Source organism: Procambarus clarkii, chromosome 65 (assembly GCF_040958095.1).
Source record: "Procambarus clarkii isolate CNS0578487 chromosome 65, FALCON_Pclarkii_2.0, whole genome shotgun sequence".
NCBI classification, from domain to species: Eukaryota; Metazoa; Arthropoda; class Malacostraca; order Decapoda; family Cambaridae; genus Procambarus; species Procambarus clarkii.
In genome coordinates, this window is record NC_091214.1 from 9,812,723 (window position 1) to 9,829,758 (window position 17,036).

General features: G+C 47.4%; 1 protein-coding gene across 1 annotated transcript in view; it reads left to right on the plus strand.

The window, feature by feature from the left end:
• Nucleotides 1–17,036, plus strand: part of LOC123770981 (conserved oligomeric Golgi complex subunit 4) — a 333,387-nt gene that overhangs the window by 289,177 nt on the left and 27,174 nt on the right. Inside the window, exon 16 of the mRNA XM_045763150.2 lies at nt 3,210–3,280. Within this exon, the coding sequence (XP_045619106.1) occupies nt 3,210–3,280 (71 nt within the window). The remainder of the gene's footprint in view (nt 1–3,209; nt 3,281–17,036) is intronic.

Sequence of the window (17,036 nt, forward strand, 5' to 3'; positions counted from 1 at the left end):
AAGGGGGAGCCCCAGACCCCTCGTACTGGCTACCCTAGACCTCAGTTCTGAGGCTGATGGCTAGGCAGAGGTCATGTGCTCTGGCTCCAGAATTGGTTTCACCTCTATGCCTTGTGGCATGGTGGCTGTCTTATAGGGGGGGTGTGAGCCAGGAGTAATTCTTCAGTACTCCGGCTGCATGTGTCTGTGGTTCCCATCCCTAGGTGCATAGTAAGTACTGCCCTTGGGACTTGGGGCCACCTTCCACAAGTTCCTTGGGTTCTGCCTCTGCTTGGCTGTTTACCGCTCGGTTTTTGGCCGCCGTTTGTGTGCTAGGATGTTCTGACTTCCGTGTTCGCCTTAGGGTTGGAGGCAGTTTGCACTGGTAAGGGGCGCAGGGTACTGTGCAGCTTATTTTCACCAATCATAGCAGCCAGCTCTGTTCCGCCTGGGTACACTGTTTTCTTGCGTTTTTTTTCTTTTTTGTTGCCTGCTTGGTTGGGGGGGGGGGGTCGTTTCTGCCTTGGTTCTTGCACCCTGTGTACTGAGTACTCTTCTCTATTTCGGTGGTACCCGTGGTCCCACCGAAATTTTTGCTTGGTCCCCGTGAGTGTACACGTCCCGGGGGTTCAGTTCTTAGACAGTTGTTTGGTAGACTTGGGCGCCGGTTAGCAGTACCCTGCCTGGGCTTCCCTGAGCATGAGTTCCATCTCAGAAACTCAAGGTTCGGGAATCCCCACGGGGGCACACAGATCTGATGGATGTGACCCCTGAGTCCCCCCTCGCTTTGTGTGAGTTCGAGGGTTGCTCTGTCCCCTTGTCTCAGGGTGACTCTGTTTTTGCCTCCATCTGGTGCCTGTTGGGTCGGTGGCACCTTTGACCCGGAGTCCTGCACGTTTTGTTTCTTGTTTGTGACTCAGTTACCCAGTCCTATGGGTACTGCACATCCATCTACATGGGTGCAGGCATCACAAGCATTGCCCTCATCACAAGCATTGCCCTCATCACAAGCATCGAGCCCTCGCTCGATGTGTTCACGGACGCATCGTCTCTAGGCTGGGGTTTTGTGACCAGTGCTCACCAGGCCAGCCAGGGGCGGTGGGGTCCATCGTTCCGTCGGGTTCACAGCACGGTGCGGGAGTTCGCGGCCGTATGGTTTGCGCTTCGGAGGGTTTGGGTTGCCCACGGATCGACAATCCGGCTCCATTCGGACTGCTCCCCGGTGGTTCATTGTCTGAACCGGGGGTGTTCGATGCGGTCCTTGGCTTTTTGGGGTTGGTCGTTTCGGGTGACTCGTCTGCTGAGTTCTCGGGGTTTGGCTCTCCTGGTGGACGGCCTGTCCAGGTTTGTTTCCCTGTCCACGGAATGGACAGTCGGTGCCGGCTCCTTCTGTTTATTAATTCGTTTATTAAATCTTATTATTTATTATTAAATCCAGCCAGCCTGTGGTCTATCCCTGTGCCCATGACGTTCGTAAGTTTCCTGCTCTTGCTGCCGTCTTCGGCAATATGTCTTGGGCTGACATTCGGGCACGGGGATTTTGGCGGTCAAACATGGTCCTGGCTGCCGCTACCTTGTTAACGTTCCTGGGCCCAGTCGGGCCTGTGTTTCTTTAGGTCGGCAGTTGCAGCCCGTTGTCTCGGCTTCGTGTTGAGGAGCGGAGCACCGACCGCCTCCCGGATAAGTCCCCTTGGTTTTCTTGGTAGTCTTTGGTGAGGTAGCTCTGGGGAGCCGTAGGAGCTCCCCCCAGAAAACCAGTGTTGAATGTAATGAAACACCATTTTCTGGGTGAGTCCCGGAGGCTCCCCAGCATCCCTCCCGCCCTCTGGTCGGTGGTTTTTCGCGTTTTTTTATATCAGCCTCAGAACTGGGGTGTGGATCGCCGGCTCAGGGGCTCAGGGGCTCCCCCTTCCCCCATCCCAGGTAGGGAGGAGCTGCGCAGACATGCGGCGCGGCTCGTGTGACGTCATGCTTGTTTGCTCATTTTTCTTTTGGGAAGTTCTGTCCACTCGTTTGTCAAATTTTGTTGTTAACCAGAATAGGGGTTTGTTTTGTGGCGCTTACCTTTCTGGGTGCCTGTCCCAGTCGATGGCAGATATAGAATGCTCCAAATCACATGTGCATTTCTATGGGCCATTGCTCCCCGTGCCTCTGTGAGGGGGCCAGGTTTTGGCTCGTGGTTCCCGGTAGGCTAGAACTCCACCCACATCGACTGATGCAAAATAGTTAGGATATCCTTATCAGCCATGGATAGCTCCGGGGAGCCTCCAGGACTCACCCAGAAAATGGCGTTTCATTACATTCAACGCTGGTTTTATTATGCGTGATGTTAGTGCAGCTGGTCTATAATTTTTTGCCAAGGCTTTACTAACCCCCTTGTGCAGAGGAGCTATATCTGCAGATTTCAGTGCTGCTGGTATCTCCCCTGTATCCACGCTCTTTCTCCATATTACGCTGAGTGCTTGCGCTACTGGTACTTTACATTTCTTTATGAATATTGAATTCCACGAGTCAGGCCCAGGAGCTGAGTGCATGGGCATATTGTCAATTTCTGTTTCAAAGTCTTCTGTTCGTGTTAATATCTGTTATATTATCTGCAGCTTGAATGTCATTCATAAAGAAGCTGTTTGGAACATCAACTTTCATGTTGTTTATTGGTGTGCTAAACATAGCCTTATACTGGCTTCGTAGAATTTCACTAATTTCTTTGTTGTCCTCTGTATACGTACCTTCAGTTGTAATTAAAGGTCCAATACTGGCGGAGGTTTTTGATTTTGATTTTGCGTATGTGAAAAAATATTTTGGATTTTTCTTTATCTCTTGTATAACTTTCTGTTCCAATTCCATTTCCTCAAACTTTTATGATCACTTCACCGTTTGATCTATTTCTTCAATCTCCCTGTTTAGGTTTATTTTCCTTTCTTGTGATAGTCATGTCTGCCTAAGCATTTCCGTTATTTTTTTCCTTCTCCTGTACAGTCGTCTGCATTCTGCAGCATTTTCCTTCTCATGTACATGTGTTCGATATACATACGTAACTCCAAAGACTTTAAATATTTCTTAAAATCGGTAGGAGTTTAGTAACCAAACCCCTAGTAACCCTCAGTTTAGTAACCCTCTAAATAATGCTTTCAGGTAAGGTCATAAACTAAATTGTTGCCATTTTTGTTTTACTTGGGGAAAATTTTGATGAATTAAGGCAAAACGTTCATCCTGATATTCTATTCCAGGTGTCTGAATATTCAAGTACCACCACATGGAGGCTGACTCCATCTGAGATGAGGAAAGTCCTGCAACTCAGGTGAGGCTCATTTTTGATGAGGCTGTACTGCAGCTGGAACACAATACTTGCATGAGGGCAAGGATGTGTGTGTTTATTTTCCCTCTTTTTCTCAGCACATGTAAAATGCCATGTCAAAACATTGAAATTTATATCCAAACATAAGTGATAATTCACTAGATGGAGAGGCAGTGCAATAACATTCAATGTGCAGCATATACTAGCAAAAGAACCAGGTGAGTCTTACCATGTGAACACCAGATTTTGCTCAACCAGAAGGTAACAGTGAACTAGGAATGAAAATACTATACGAGCTCACTTATCCGAAGCTCACCAAGCTGAATATTTTGGTTATCCGGCGAAAATAGGTCAGATATTTTTCTGGCAAAACTTGGCCGTATCCAAATAGCAATTTGGATAACAGGAAATTTTGCTGGATACCACAGACAAGCTGAACAGTATTAACCCCATACAATAGTTGCTTGAGTGCAGGGTATGGGAGGAGTTGGGGTTGCTGGTTTGGATAGGGGCTGTCAGGGGAGAGAGGAAGGCAGGGAGGGACTGTCTGGAAGATGAAGGGACCTTCAAGCTATATTGTATAGAATAGCAAAGAATTATGTTAAAATAATTCATTACAGTAGAAACTAAAGAAATACAGTGGAATCTCTGTGTATGAATTTAATCCATTCTAACAAATGCAACATAATGCAAATATTCATTTGTTTTGTTCTTATTTGTTTTCTGGTGTCCCAGTTGCGGTCTTCTTCCAGGCGACAGTATGAAGTCTCTTTAACCCTTAAACTGCGCAACACCACATATGATGTGTTGAGTAACTTACCCAAAATTGCGTATCACATCGTATAATGTGTTGGAGTACTACGCAAGATTCAAACGGCCCGGGGTTACACGGGGTTCACCTCACTTTCATCAGGGCTCTTGTAAGCAGACGCCATTTTCTGTGGGGAGCCCCTACGGCTCCCTGGAGCTTATCGGGCTAATGTGTGTTATGTTAGACCGGGACATTAGCTAAGGAGTTCAGACCTACCAGGGACCAGCGCCAGAACCTGGCCCCTTCAGAGAGGTTTCAGGGAGCAATGGCCCTGGAAAACCCCATATGGTTGGGGGTTTTCCTTATCTGCCATCGACCGGGGTTAGGCACCCAGAAAGGTAGGCGTAACAAAACAAACCCCACATAGTAAGAAACTACAACAAAAACCGAACAGAGAGGTAGAAAACTCCCTACAATCCCAAGGAAACAAGCAAACAAGCAAACATCACACTTTACTGCCGCGCCGATCGTCCGCGCAGCCCTCCCCACCCCGGGAGGGGGAGGGGGGAGCCCCGGACCAACCGCGCCGGCTGCCAAGCTCCAGTTCGTTCGCTAATGTCAACCGGGATTGACGCTTCTCTGGCCTCAGTTTCCTAGGCGGTGTTTGCCTTGTGTGGCGTTCACTGCCGTGTGTTGTGGTGTGCGGTGGCCAGGAGTACTTCATCAGTGCCGGGGCTGCATGTGCTTAGTGGCTGACTTCCCTAAGCGCCCTGTGAGTACTGCCCTTGCGTTACAGGGTTATCTTCCCTGGGGCGTTCGGGAACCATTCCCGTAGAGGTTCTTGCTGCTCGGCATTTGCCTCGCCCTTGGGGCCAGCTGGGGCTTGGGGCCCTTGTTTGGCCCTGGGTAGGGATTGGTATTGTGCTGGTTAGGGCGTCAAGGTGTTGCGCAGCCTGCCACCTAAGCGGCGGCCGGTTTCTGTTGCCTCTGGAGACGGTGTACTTTTGCGGGGTTTTTCTTTTGTTTTTCATTTTCTTGCCTGGTGGGGGTCTGCCTAAGGTGGTTATAGTTCCACTGGTAGTGTTTGGCGGCCCTCTGCTAGGCCCCCGTGCTTGTACACGTCTCAGGGGTTTTCAGTGCTATAATCTACCCTCTTGTTATGTTTGGGTTTCTTAACCGGTTAGCAACACCTTGCCCGGGCTTCCCGTAGTTGTTACCCTACGGGCCCTGGAAACCCCTGTCTGGGCTCGGGGGACCATTGAATGTGTCTTCCGGGTTCCAACCCGTCTTGAACGGGATCGTTGGTTGCTGTTCCCTTGTCTCCGGGTGACAGTCGCCATTTTTACCTCCGTCATGCTGCCTGTTGGGTCACTGACACCTTGACCCGGAGTCTTGCGAGTGATTCTCTGCTTGTTCTCCAGTACTCTCCTGATGTTATTACTGTTCAGAGTACAGGCGGCATCCGTGTTGCAAGCTAGGTTAGGTTGCTGCAACATGCTAGGTTGGTTTCCCACTCGAATGCCCGTGGCCGCCCCGTTTGGTTAGGTGCTGCTCGCCCCTTTCTCTCCATGTTCCCGGCTCCGGACCGTCTGCGGGTTTCGGGGTCGGGGCGGGGTTCAGTTGCGGCAGAGACTCGGGCGGTTTTCGGGGGCTGCCCCGTTCGGGTTGGGGACGGAGGTTTGAGCCTGTGCCTCCTGCCAAGGCTTCTGGGTCTTACCAGCGGCCCTTTCTTGTTGCCTTTCCCATGGGCTCTTGCTTTTCTTTAAGGGCGGAGGGCTTGGAGGACGGCTCTGCCCCGGGGCCTCTGTTGTTGGTTCCCGGGGCTGTGGGGGTTGCCTGCTAGCAGTTCTGGGGCGGTTTTGCCCCTTCAGGGGTTTTTCTGCTGTTGGGCGTCGTTTTTCGCCCTTCCAGTCTGCTAGCTTCCCACATTTGCTGGCGTGTTTTTGTGTATTAAGCGTCAGTCACAGCCCCTGCTGGCGGCCATTTTCGTCTGCCGGTTTCCCGGCGTGGCCACCAGGGCGGCGTTGCGGTTTGTTTACATGCGTCTGGGTGTGCGAGCGAGCGTCTCTGGTGAGTTTTAAAAAAATTTGCAGGGTTTTTGTTCTCCTGTTGTCGTTTCTTTGTTTTTCTGTTGTTTTCTTGCCGTTGCCTGTTCCTCTGGGAACGTTTGGGTGTTGATTTTGGGTCTGAGCCTCTGGGTTTAGGCTCAGTGCCCCTGGCTGGTATGCTTGCTCCCACACCTTGCCCCTCGGTTTTCGGTCTGTTGGGACCGTTTTCCCAGGGCGTTCTGCTGGGGTCTGTGCTTTGCCTTTTAGTGGTGTTCTCCGCCGGCAAATGTGGTGGTTTGGGCTCCCCCTGGTTCGATTCTGGGTTCCTTTGGGTTCCTTGGTTTCGTTCTGGAGGTTTCTTCCTCTTGGGCCCCCTTTTGTGGGTTCAGGGGACTTTGTTTCCTCGTGTGACCCGGTTCTGCCTTTTGGGGTTCCGGGGTCTTCCTGGCTTGCAGACTGAGCTTTTTGGGTCTTGGCACATGTTGTGGTTGTGCTGGGACTTTGTGGTTTTGCTGTCGAGGTGGGCCTTTTGATGCAGTTTTGTGCCTTCTTTGCCTGGCCGGCGTAGTGCTCTTTGCCACTAGTCGGCGGCTTGTGCTTTTACAATATATGTCCTCACCTAGTTGTGCTTGTGGGGGTTGAGCTCTGGCTCCTTGGTCCTGCCTCTCAACCGTCCGTCAACAGGTGTATCGGTTCCTGTGCCTCTTGGGCTCTGTCATGTCTACATGTGACATTGTATGGGGGTCAGCCTCGTTACTTGTGTGAGGAGTCGCCACATTACTTCTTAGTGCTTTCCCGTTCCCATTCTGAATTCTATCTGTGGCTCTTTTGGGTACTCAGTTTCCACCTGTGTCCCCTAGTGCGTGTGCCCCTTGTGTTACATAGCCTGTCCTTCTCAACCCTGTCGATTCCCTTGGGTATCTTGTATGTGGTGATCAGGTCTCCCCTCACTTCCTCTTCCAGCGAAGTGTGGTTTCATTCCCGTAGTCTCTCCTCATGACTTCGGTAGTGTACTTTTTCTTTCTGAAGGGGTTCTGTTCCCTTCTCTGTTGACTGGGCGCTGGGGGAGCAGCTTGCTCTGTTGCCTCTCGCTTGGTCCCGCTGTTGGTGGGCGCTTTGGGTTGTCTTCCGGCCTCTGCTGGCGTCGGAGGACGGCTTCTCCCCCTTGGGGGGGGGTTCAGAGCTGGCGGGGTGGGCTTCTTCCCTGCGCTTCGTCATTTCCTCTTCGTGGGTGCGTGGGGCGTGGTCGATTCGCCCCATCCTTCTGGGCTTCCCGTCTGCTCTTTGCAGTCATGAGCTTTTCCCGTCTGCTCTTTGCAGTCATGAGCTTTTCCAGTCTGCAGTTCTTCTGGACTACTTCCGTCTGCGCCCTGGATCCTCTGCCCTGCTCGGAGGACTGTTGTCACCTGTTCGGATTCTGTTAGGGCCGGGTGCATGGATGGTGGACCTGGACCTCCAGGTCACTTCTTGGCACGTTCCTCTCCAGTTTTTCTGGGGCTAGCACGGTTGGTACTTACCTATGTGTACTTACCTAAGTGTAGTTACAGGATGAGAGCTACTCTCGTGGTGTCCCGTCTTCCCAGCACTCTTTGTCATATAATGCTTTGATTATAATTGTCATATTGTCATATAATGATTGTCATATGTCATAATATGTCTTCATATGATTGTCATACAATGCTTTGGTGGTGGGGCTTCAGGTTTGCTGTTTTTATTGCATTCCCTATTTTGTGAAGGGCACTTTGTATACTCTTTGCATCTTTACCGGATCTTAGTGCCCTGTCTGCGTCTGAGATTCGGTGTCTGGCCTACCTCGACGACTGGCTGGAGTGGGCTCCCAGTCAGTCCGCTTGTCTGCTCGCCAGGGGATGGTTCTTTCCAGATCGCTGGGTTTGGTTTCCTGGTGATCTGGAGGTTTTACCTTCTGTTTCCGTCCCGGGTTCGGACCTGGGCCTTGTTTCAGGCTCTTGGGCCCCTCATTGTCTTCCCTCCAGAAGTGTTACTGTGGCTGTGGTCCCGCCTTTGGCTGTTCAGGAGGGGGTCCCGGGTTGCTCAGCGGTTGCTTGGGCGGTTGTGCGGGAGTTTGCACTTCGGCGTGCTTGTCTGCCCGCGGAGTCGGGTTTGGCTCCGGCGTCGGTTGGTTCCTACGGAGACTCCACTTCCGCCTCTTGCATTCCTTGGGTTCCTCTGGGGATCTGGTGTTGGTGCTGCGTCACCAGCTTCCTCTTTGGGGTCTTCGGGGTTCCGTGCCTTGGCGGCTCCCCGAGCCTTCGCTCGATGTGTTCACGGACGGGTCGTCTCTCGGCTGGGGCTTTGTGACCAGTGCTCACCAGGTCGGCCGAGGTTGATGGAGTCTGTCTGTCCGTCGGGCTCACAGCCCGGTTCAGGTGTTCATGGCTGTCTGGTTTGCGCTTCGGAGGGTTTGGGTCACTAGGTACTCTACCATTCAGCTCTGTTTGGACTGTTCTCTGGTGGTTCTTGCCGGAACCACGGGGTTTGGTTAACCGTGTGGTTCGTGTCCGGGGTGTGTCCTGCGTCCTGGTGGACAGCTGTCTCGGTTCATTCCTCTTCGTGGGTTGGCCAGTCGTCGCCGATTCGTTTTGTTGGCTCTGTTAGGCTTATGGACTCCTGGCCATGGACGTCTTCGGGTCGGCGTGGTCTAGGCGTCGCCCGTTTTGTGGCGCCCTTCCCACCTGCGAGGACTTCACGGTGGAGGCTTTCGGCAGGCCTGGTCGAGGTGGGGGGTACCTGTACCTCTTCTCCCGGTCCAGCTGTTGCTTCGGGTTCTGGCTCAGTTGCAGCCCATTCCCACGAGAACAGTCCTTATGGTTCCACTGTGGCCGGCCCGGCCTTCTTTTCAGACGCTGCTTGATAGGTGTCCGTACCCGGGGCGTTTTTCCTGAGGCTTCGCCTCTTTCAGCAGGCCGAATCGGTCCTGTCCGTGACTGGTTCGGCCTTCTCTTTGGCTCTTCGCGTCTGGTAATTTTGACGCAGGTATCGCCATCTCTATGGTGTTCAGGTGGCTTTGTTGACGGTGTCCCACCTGCGAGCTTCGTCTTGGAGACTGTATGACGTTTATTACGTCTTCTCGCATTTTGTTTCCCCTCCGGCCTGCTCATGAGTCGCCTGAGCCATCCTGGTCCTTGTTCAGGGTGCCTTCTTCTCTTCCCCTCAGTTTGTGGTAGCCCCTTCGGTTTCAGTTTCCTCCTCTTTGGTACTGGTGGTAGATTTATTGGTGTGCAGCCTTTCTCTGTCCTGGCGACGGTCGAGACGGCTGCTTTCCGGAGGGGTTCTTGGGGTATTGGTACTCGTTTGGTTTGGCCGGGGGGTGCGTCCTGTGTTGTCCAGTTGTGCTTTTTGCTGTTGCCGGCGTACCGTGCCTGGGGATGCGCTGTGGTTGATCCGGTTCCTTCGTTCCCTGTTTTCAGGGCTTGGGTCTCCCGGGTCGTCCGCAGTGTTTTCCTTCTTACTGCGGTCTGTCTTTGCGCCCGTGCTGTTCAGACGTTTGCAGCAATTGCTGCTGTGTTGGTGACGTCTCGGGCTCATTTCGGGCGCAGGGAATTGTGGGTCGCACAGGTTTTTGGCCGCCCATCCATATGTGCGTCTGTTCTTGGGCGTTCTTGTTGCCTTGGGTCGCAGGTTTGCGACCGGTTGTCTTGGCTTTGCGTTGCAGAGTTTGTGGTGGCCGCCTCCCGGGTTAGCCCTTTCTTTTCCTTCTCTTTGGGTATGAAGCTCCAGGGAGCCGTAGGGGCTCCCCACAGAAAACCAGCGTTGAATGTAATGAAACGCCATTTTCTGGGTGAGCCCCGGAGGCTCCCTGGAAACCCTCCCTCCCACCGGTCGGCGGTTTTTTCGCGTTGGTTGAAGCTTAGCTTCCGAACTGGAGCTTGGCAGCCGGCGCGGTAGGTCCGGGGCTCCCCCTCCCGGGGTGGGGAGGGCTGCGCGGACGATCGGCGCGGCAGTAAAGTGTGATGTTTGCTTGTTTGCTTGTTTCCTTGGGATTGTAGGGAGTTTTCTACCTCTCTGTTCGGTTTTTGTTGTAGTTTCTTACCATGTGGGGTTTGTTTTGTTACGCCTACCTTTCTGGGTGCCTAACCCCGGTCGATGTATTCGTTTGCCTTGTTCGGGTTGAATGTAGACACAGTAGTCGCTTCTGTATATATTTATTGAGTGAGGCAAACAGGTGTATAACTGGCCAGCCGAGGTCCACCTACTCTGGGTCTGTGAGGATAACTGAGGCTGCTGGGAGCATGCTTGATGCTCCTCTGTCTGGCATGACGTCAGAGGCCTACTTGCCTGTGATTGGTTACATTTCAACTGACAGAATTTGAGTATAACACCGCTCGGACACGCTACCAAGTCGACGTCCCTTGTCGACAAGCTCTGGCTAGCTATATAGTTACAATGATACTGAAAGGACCTCGGTGGCATACAATAATGGCTTACATGTGAAATTTGCATAATAAAACATTGAAAGAAGATCAGGTGTGCGTAATACAAACAACTCGGCATATATGCACCAAAAAAAAAAAATTCATCATAATAGGTGAAAATCATGGTAACAATGCTTTGATTAAATCAGAGTATTAAGAACATGTGTATGTCTACTGATCAGATATGAACAATACAACCCAAGGTATTGCCTAAACAAAATTATTAACATGTGTCAATGGCATGTGCTTGAAAACCATACAAAATTAAACAATTATTACATTAATAGAACAAAGTTCTGACCTAACAACCACAATTGAATTTCAAGATAGATAATTTTTTTTTTTTTTTCTCTTTTTTTTTTTTCAAAATATACAATATATTTACAAGACCAATGTACAATATATATAATGTGCAATATATTTACAAGCATATACAAGACCTGGATCAAGAAGACTAACATCTGCGTGATAGCAGTCAGGATTCACTGGCCACAATGTGGTTGCTAGAACAATAATAACTCTTATGACAAGCACTGTAAAAATACAAATGGTAGTAGACTTGACAATGGCATCTAATTCATAACAAAATAAAGTTGAGAAAAACTATACATTATATATAATGGTAATAATAAGACACATGTGGTAGAAATACTGCAATTGAGTTTTTTTTTTTTTTTTTTTTTTCAAAACAAACAGAATAACTACAGAGTGCAATCAATTATAAATTCTGCGGATATCTACACCTAGCTCATCCAGAGCACTATACAACTCTGGCTCTGACTGAAGGTCCGGAACAGGTGAAACTTCATGCGACAAACTATCATCTTGAGAGATATCCTCGTTAACATCTAGCCAATGGACATGTGGTGAGTGCACGGTTGAAACGAGAGGTCTAGATCTAAGATTATAATTGCTAGTATGGGGTTGCTGAACATCCAGTGGTCTGTCAACCACAGGAGGTGGTGTCCGAGTAGGAGTATCTGTCTGGGTAAGTTCATTGTCATCTTCCTCATCAGTCTCGTCAACAGTCATTTTAGCTAACTTCATGTGGTCTAAATGTTCATTTATATACTCTCCTGTTAACAAGTTCTTAAGTCTGTATTTGTTACCTTTAATAAGCTCGATTACCTTATATGGACCCAAAAATTTCTTAGTTAACTTGTACATAGGACCAGACCTGTGTTGGTTAAGTATCATTACTACAGATCCAATAGTTATTTTATTGGGTTTAGCTCGTGCATTCCTTGCTAGAGTGAACTCGGCTGTTGCTTTGGACAGTTGTTCTCGTATTTTCTTGAATACTAGTTGCATTTGTCTACGCTTCACTTGAACAAAATCATCTACGTTATATAAGGGAGTAGGAGGTACGTTAATCAATTCATTAGGGAGGATCTTATCTGTACCATAAAGAATAGCGTGAGGTGTGTCACCAGTAGAAACATTAATTGAAGAATTTATAGCACACTGAATTAAGGGTATAAAATCATCCCAATTGTTGTTATCAAAATTCAACGTGACTCTCAAGGCATCTAACACTTTCCTGTTAGTACGTTCAGCTAGTCCATTACTTGCCGGATGATAAGGCATGATGCTACATTTTTTGATGTTATATAAATCACACAAGCTAGTTAGAATACTATTACTGAATTCTGGACCATTATCTGAAAGGATTACTTTAGGCATACTATATCTACAAATTATTTGGTCATGGAATGCGCTGGCTATGGTTTCTGCTGTTTTGTTCGGGATAGGAACTAGTTCGCAAAACCGTGAAAAATTATCGACCATTACAAGCAAATGTTTGTTCCCTTTCTCTGTTTCCGCAAAATTTGTCAATAAATCCATCGATATTCGTTCCCAAGGAGCTTTAGTTGCTGGGTACACCTGAATTGGATTAGGTCCTGAAACATGTCCCTTGTGCTGTAAACAAGTTAAACATCTGTCAACATAATGAGCAATCTCCTTAGCCATTTTTGGCCAAAAATATTTCAATCGACCTTGTTGGAGTGTACGATCCTTTCCTGGATGTGCACTTGCAGGAGCATCATGGATAATTTTTAACACAGTTGGTACCAAGACAGCTGGAACAACTAACTGACAACATTTCCTCGAGGCTGTCCCTAGCTTTACTACTCTACACAGTAAATTGTCCAACATAACTAGTTCTTTCAATGGTACTGGCGGTTTATGAATCGGGCGAGTGTCTTGCTTAGTCAAAAATTTAATGACGGGTGCCCATATGGGGTCTTGTCTTTGTTCCGTTTCTACTACTGTAGCATCTAATGCTGGGTAATTTAACTGAATCGCAGCTACGTGTCGAGAAAACGCATCGGCTACAACATTTTGCTTTCCTGGAATATATCCAAATGTGGGATTGAATTCTTGAATTGTGAGCAAATATCTAGCAAACTTTCCAACTGGATTCTTATTTTTGAACAAGGGAATTAATGGTTGGTGATCTGTAAGAACATGAACTGGGTAATTATAAATTGTATCCTTGAAATGTTTAAGTGCCCAAACAACTGCCAAGGCTTCTCGTTCTGTTGCACTATAATTTTTCTCTTCTTTGGATAATGTGCGGCTAGCATAAGCTATTGCGTGATCTCTGTGACCTTCTGTTTGAAGTAATGCAGCACCTAGACCTATGTCACTAGCATCTGTAACCAACGTAAAAGGTTTAGAAAAATCTGGATACCTAAGGACAGGTGACGAAATCAAGGCTGCTTTGAGTTTTTTGAATGACTGATCCTGGGCCTCTCCCCAAACAAAGGGTTCATCTTTTCTTTGCAACTTGTAAAGCGGAGCGGCTATAATAGAGAATCCAGCAATAAATGAACGATAAAATCCTACAAGACCTGTGAACTGTCTTACGGCTTCTGCGGTACGAGGTGTTGGAAAATCACGGGCAGCAATAATTTTTGATTCATTCAATGTAATACCTGAAGGTGTAACTGTATGACCTAGGAAATTAATCTTTTGCTTTAAAAATGAACATTTTGCAAGCTTTATTTTTAAATTAGCTTCAGCGAGCTTTGCAAGTACTTTTTCAAGGTTCTGGAAATGAGTCTGAACATCTTGCGACATGATTATGAGATCATCAAGGTAAACTAGAAGCGTACTTCCTATCAATCTACGAAATAGATTTGTCATGAGCCGTGAAAAGGTTATTGGACTACTACGCAAACCAAACGGCATTCTTTTGAAATGAAAATGACCATTGGGAGTACTAAAGGCTGTCAATTGTTTACTTTCCTCATCAAGGGGGATTTGCCAGAATCCCTGCAACAAATCTAACGTTGAGAATACTTTGTTTCGACCAATACTTTGCAACAAATCATTTAGAACTGGAAGTGGGAAACGATCAGGTATTGTTACTCTGTTAAGCTTGCGATAATCGATTACAGGTCTCCAAGTCCCATCTCGCTTTGGTACAAGAATCAATGGAGCGTTCCATGGCGAATTACTCGATTCAATTACATCACTCTGTAACATTTCTTCTACAAGTCTATCTGCTTCTGCTCTCTGAGAATGGGGAAGTCGGTAAGCTGGTACATAAATAGGCGTAGTTCCTTGTTCAAGGGGAATTTTATGTGTAATGAGAGGAGTGAGACCTAATTTTTCTCCTGGTAGAGCAACAACAGCTCTATTCCTGTTCAAAATTTCCAAAAGCTGAGCCACAGAGTCAGGAAAATCAGTAGGACTGAGGTGTTGCGCTTGCACCTCTGGCTGAGATCCCTGTTCTCCTGGTGTGAGTGTACAAACAGTATGATCCATGGAGACATCATCCACAACTCGCACCGGTAACGAGTAATGGGCAAAATCTACAACATGGGTACCAGACTGGAGATGGATATCGGCATTACTTGTGTTCGCGATAAAAAGTGAGACAGTACCATCCTGCACTGTGTGCCAGGAGGGTTCAACAAATGTACCATTCACTTTACATGTTTCACTTTCCGCAATCACATCCGACAACTCAGGCACTCCCTGAACCTTAACTCTTATTCTGGTGAGAGAATGAGGGTGTAACACAGTGTCAGTAGCCATGGAACCACTGACTTCAGAGATGGAAGCTGCCAGGCGAGCGAGACAACGAGAATCCGTTAGGGCGTCCCCTTCCAGAAAGTCCCGATACTCATTCTCCTTAACAACTGCACAACTACTATGCTTCAATCGAGTGCCTGTTTTCTCGGGTATGCTACCACGACAATGATCTGACAAACCTACGCTAGCAAGGCGGGTGTCAACAAAATTAACATAATCTGATTGAAGGTTGAACTCGTGGCCCTGTCGATACATGCTACACAAGGGTATGACGTGGTCTTTGATACTTATGTTCCAACGATGGGGAAACAATGCAATATTTTCATCAATCATGGTGTACAGACCTAAGAGAATGTCTCCAGGAAAATGAATAATGTCAACAACTAAACATGTTATAGACAATGTGACATCATTGAACTTGAGTGGGAGGTCAATTTCACCCTGAACTTTTACTTTATTTCCTGAAATACCACTTAGAAAAGGTATGTGTGACTGTTTTAAAATAGTAGGGTGCATACTTTCAATGTCTCTAAGAGCTGAGGGCTTGACAATATTAATTTTTGCACCTGAGTCAAGAAAAACTTTTAAAACTCTACCATGTACAATGGCTGTTACAAGGGGACCATCACTTGAGACTGGACAAGTTACTATTTTTGACTTATGTTGTCTGGGATATCTGCGTCTTGTTTGTGTCAAATTTACTGTGGATCCGTCAACATCTACAACTGGTCTAGAGTCAGTGTCCTCCTCTGTCAAGTGTCCAAATCTATTTTGGGTAGCTACTGAATACACAGGGAGGGCACTAGGATTGGCTAGCTTGAATTGGTTAGCGGATGGCCTTGGGGGTTTCCCGACGACATGGAGTGAACATTCTGAGCTCCAGCATTCTGTGACTGAGCATTATAATTTGAAGTTGCATTATAGCTGGGCTGGGAGTTGTAATTACGAGAGTTCTGATAATGTCTTGGACGCTGTGAGCCTCGCCAAGACTGACCATGGGAGTTACGAGGTGGAGATGTCCTTTGCCTAGCTCTACAATCCGCAGTATGGTGACCAACTTGTTTATGGTACGTGCAATATGGAAGCCTAGAATGATTAGATTGATGAGGGGGCCGAGAGAATTGTCTAGGAGGTGATGATCTAGGGGCGGACCAACAGTCCCTTGCAAGGTGGTTACTCTTACCACAATGCCAACATGAGGGAGTGGATGGTTGTGGACTATGGCGTTTCGGCATTTTATGAGGCGGCGAATTTGACTGGGGGCTACGAGCATAGGTACGCTTCTGCGACCAAGAGTTTTGAGAATTTGTGGGAGGATGCTGAGAGCTTGTGACTACATTTACAGCATCAGAGGGTGGCAACAGTTGAGCACTTCGGGGAGCTAGTTTATCTGCGGCATTGTTAATAGCCTCAAATACTTCACCAATTTCATGTTTAACACCAAAATTTTGTTGCTCAACGATTGGTTTTGTATGCTCGGGGGCAAAATGCATTAAAGTACCAAATGCTATCATTTTGGCCATAGCCTCAGGGGACAGATTATTGTCTTTATCTAACCAAGTTGAATTATTCATAGCAGAAACTAAGGCATACAGATACTGATCGAGACGGCTAGTAAACGCATTAAACGATTCACCAGGCTGCATGGTGGCATTGGCAATTTTCTTGACTAACCTATATGGGTCAAGGTCTCCTTTATTAACAAAGCGACGGCGAAAGAAATCCTTAAATTCAGGCCAAGACTGGAGGCTAACAATGGCTTTCTCATCAACAACAAAACGTGCATCACCTTTGGTTGTGTCCACGGCTGACCGTGCAATTGCTAAGTATTCGGCATCAGTAGGCTTAGAAAAACGTGCAACTGTTTTCGCTTCAACCTTACTAAACCATGATTCTAATAAACGCGATTCCCCAGCAAAAAGAGGAATAGCCATTTCCTGAGCTGATCTCTGGCCATTGGGACGAGCAACTGTTCCCATTGATTCTGAAGGGGTTTCAACAGTGGTAGGCATTGTCACAGCCGTGGAAGTAATATTTGAACGCAGATTATAATTAAGTGCACCTGGCATCAGAAATAGTATACACAAAAATAAACACAAAAAATATCAACTTGGCTAAAGTAAAAATGGCAGAAATAAAATTATTAAATTGGGCTAGGCAAGAAAATAATTAAGAACAAGCAATTGTAAACTAAATTTAGCAATCTTTCATTAAAAAAATGACTGGAATTAGATGTATGTAAATTAATTAAACCAGACTAAGCACAGCAATTTAGAATAAAAACTGGGAAATGCAATTGCAAAATTTCATTAAAAAGATTCAACACAACAAGTGGCAATGCAAGAAATATGGATGTAGCACATAAACTGGACACAGGAATGTATATAACTCCTATGGTAAAAGTTTAAATTAAAATGCTTAAAGGATAAATTTCAAGTTAGGTCTGGAGAAATATAAAAAAAATTTCTATGTTCTATTGTCTA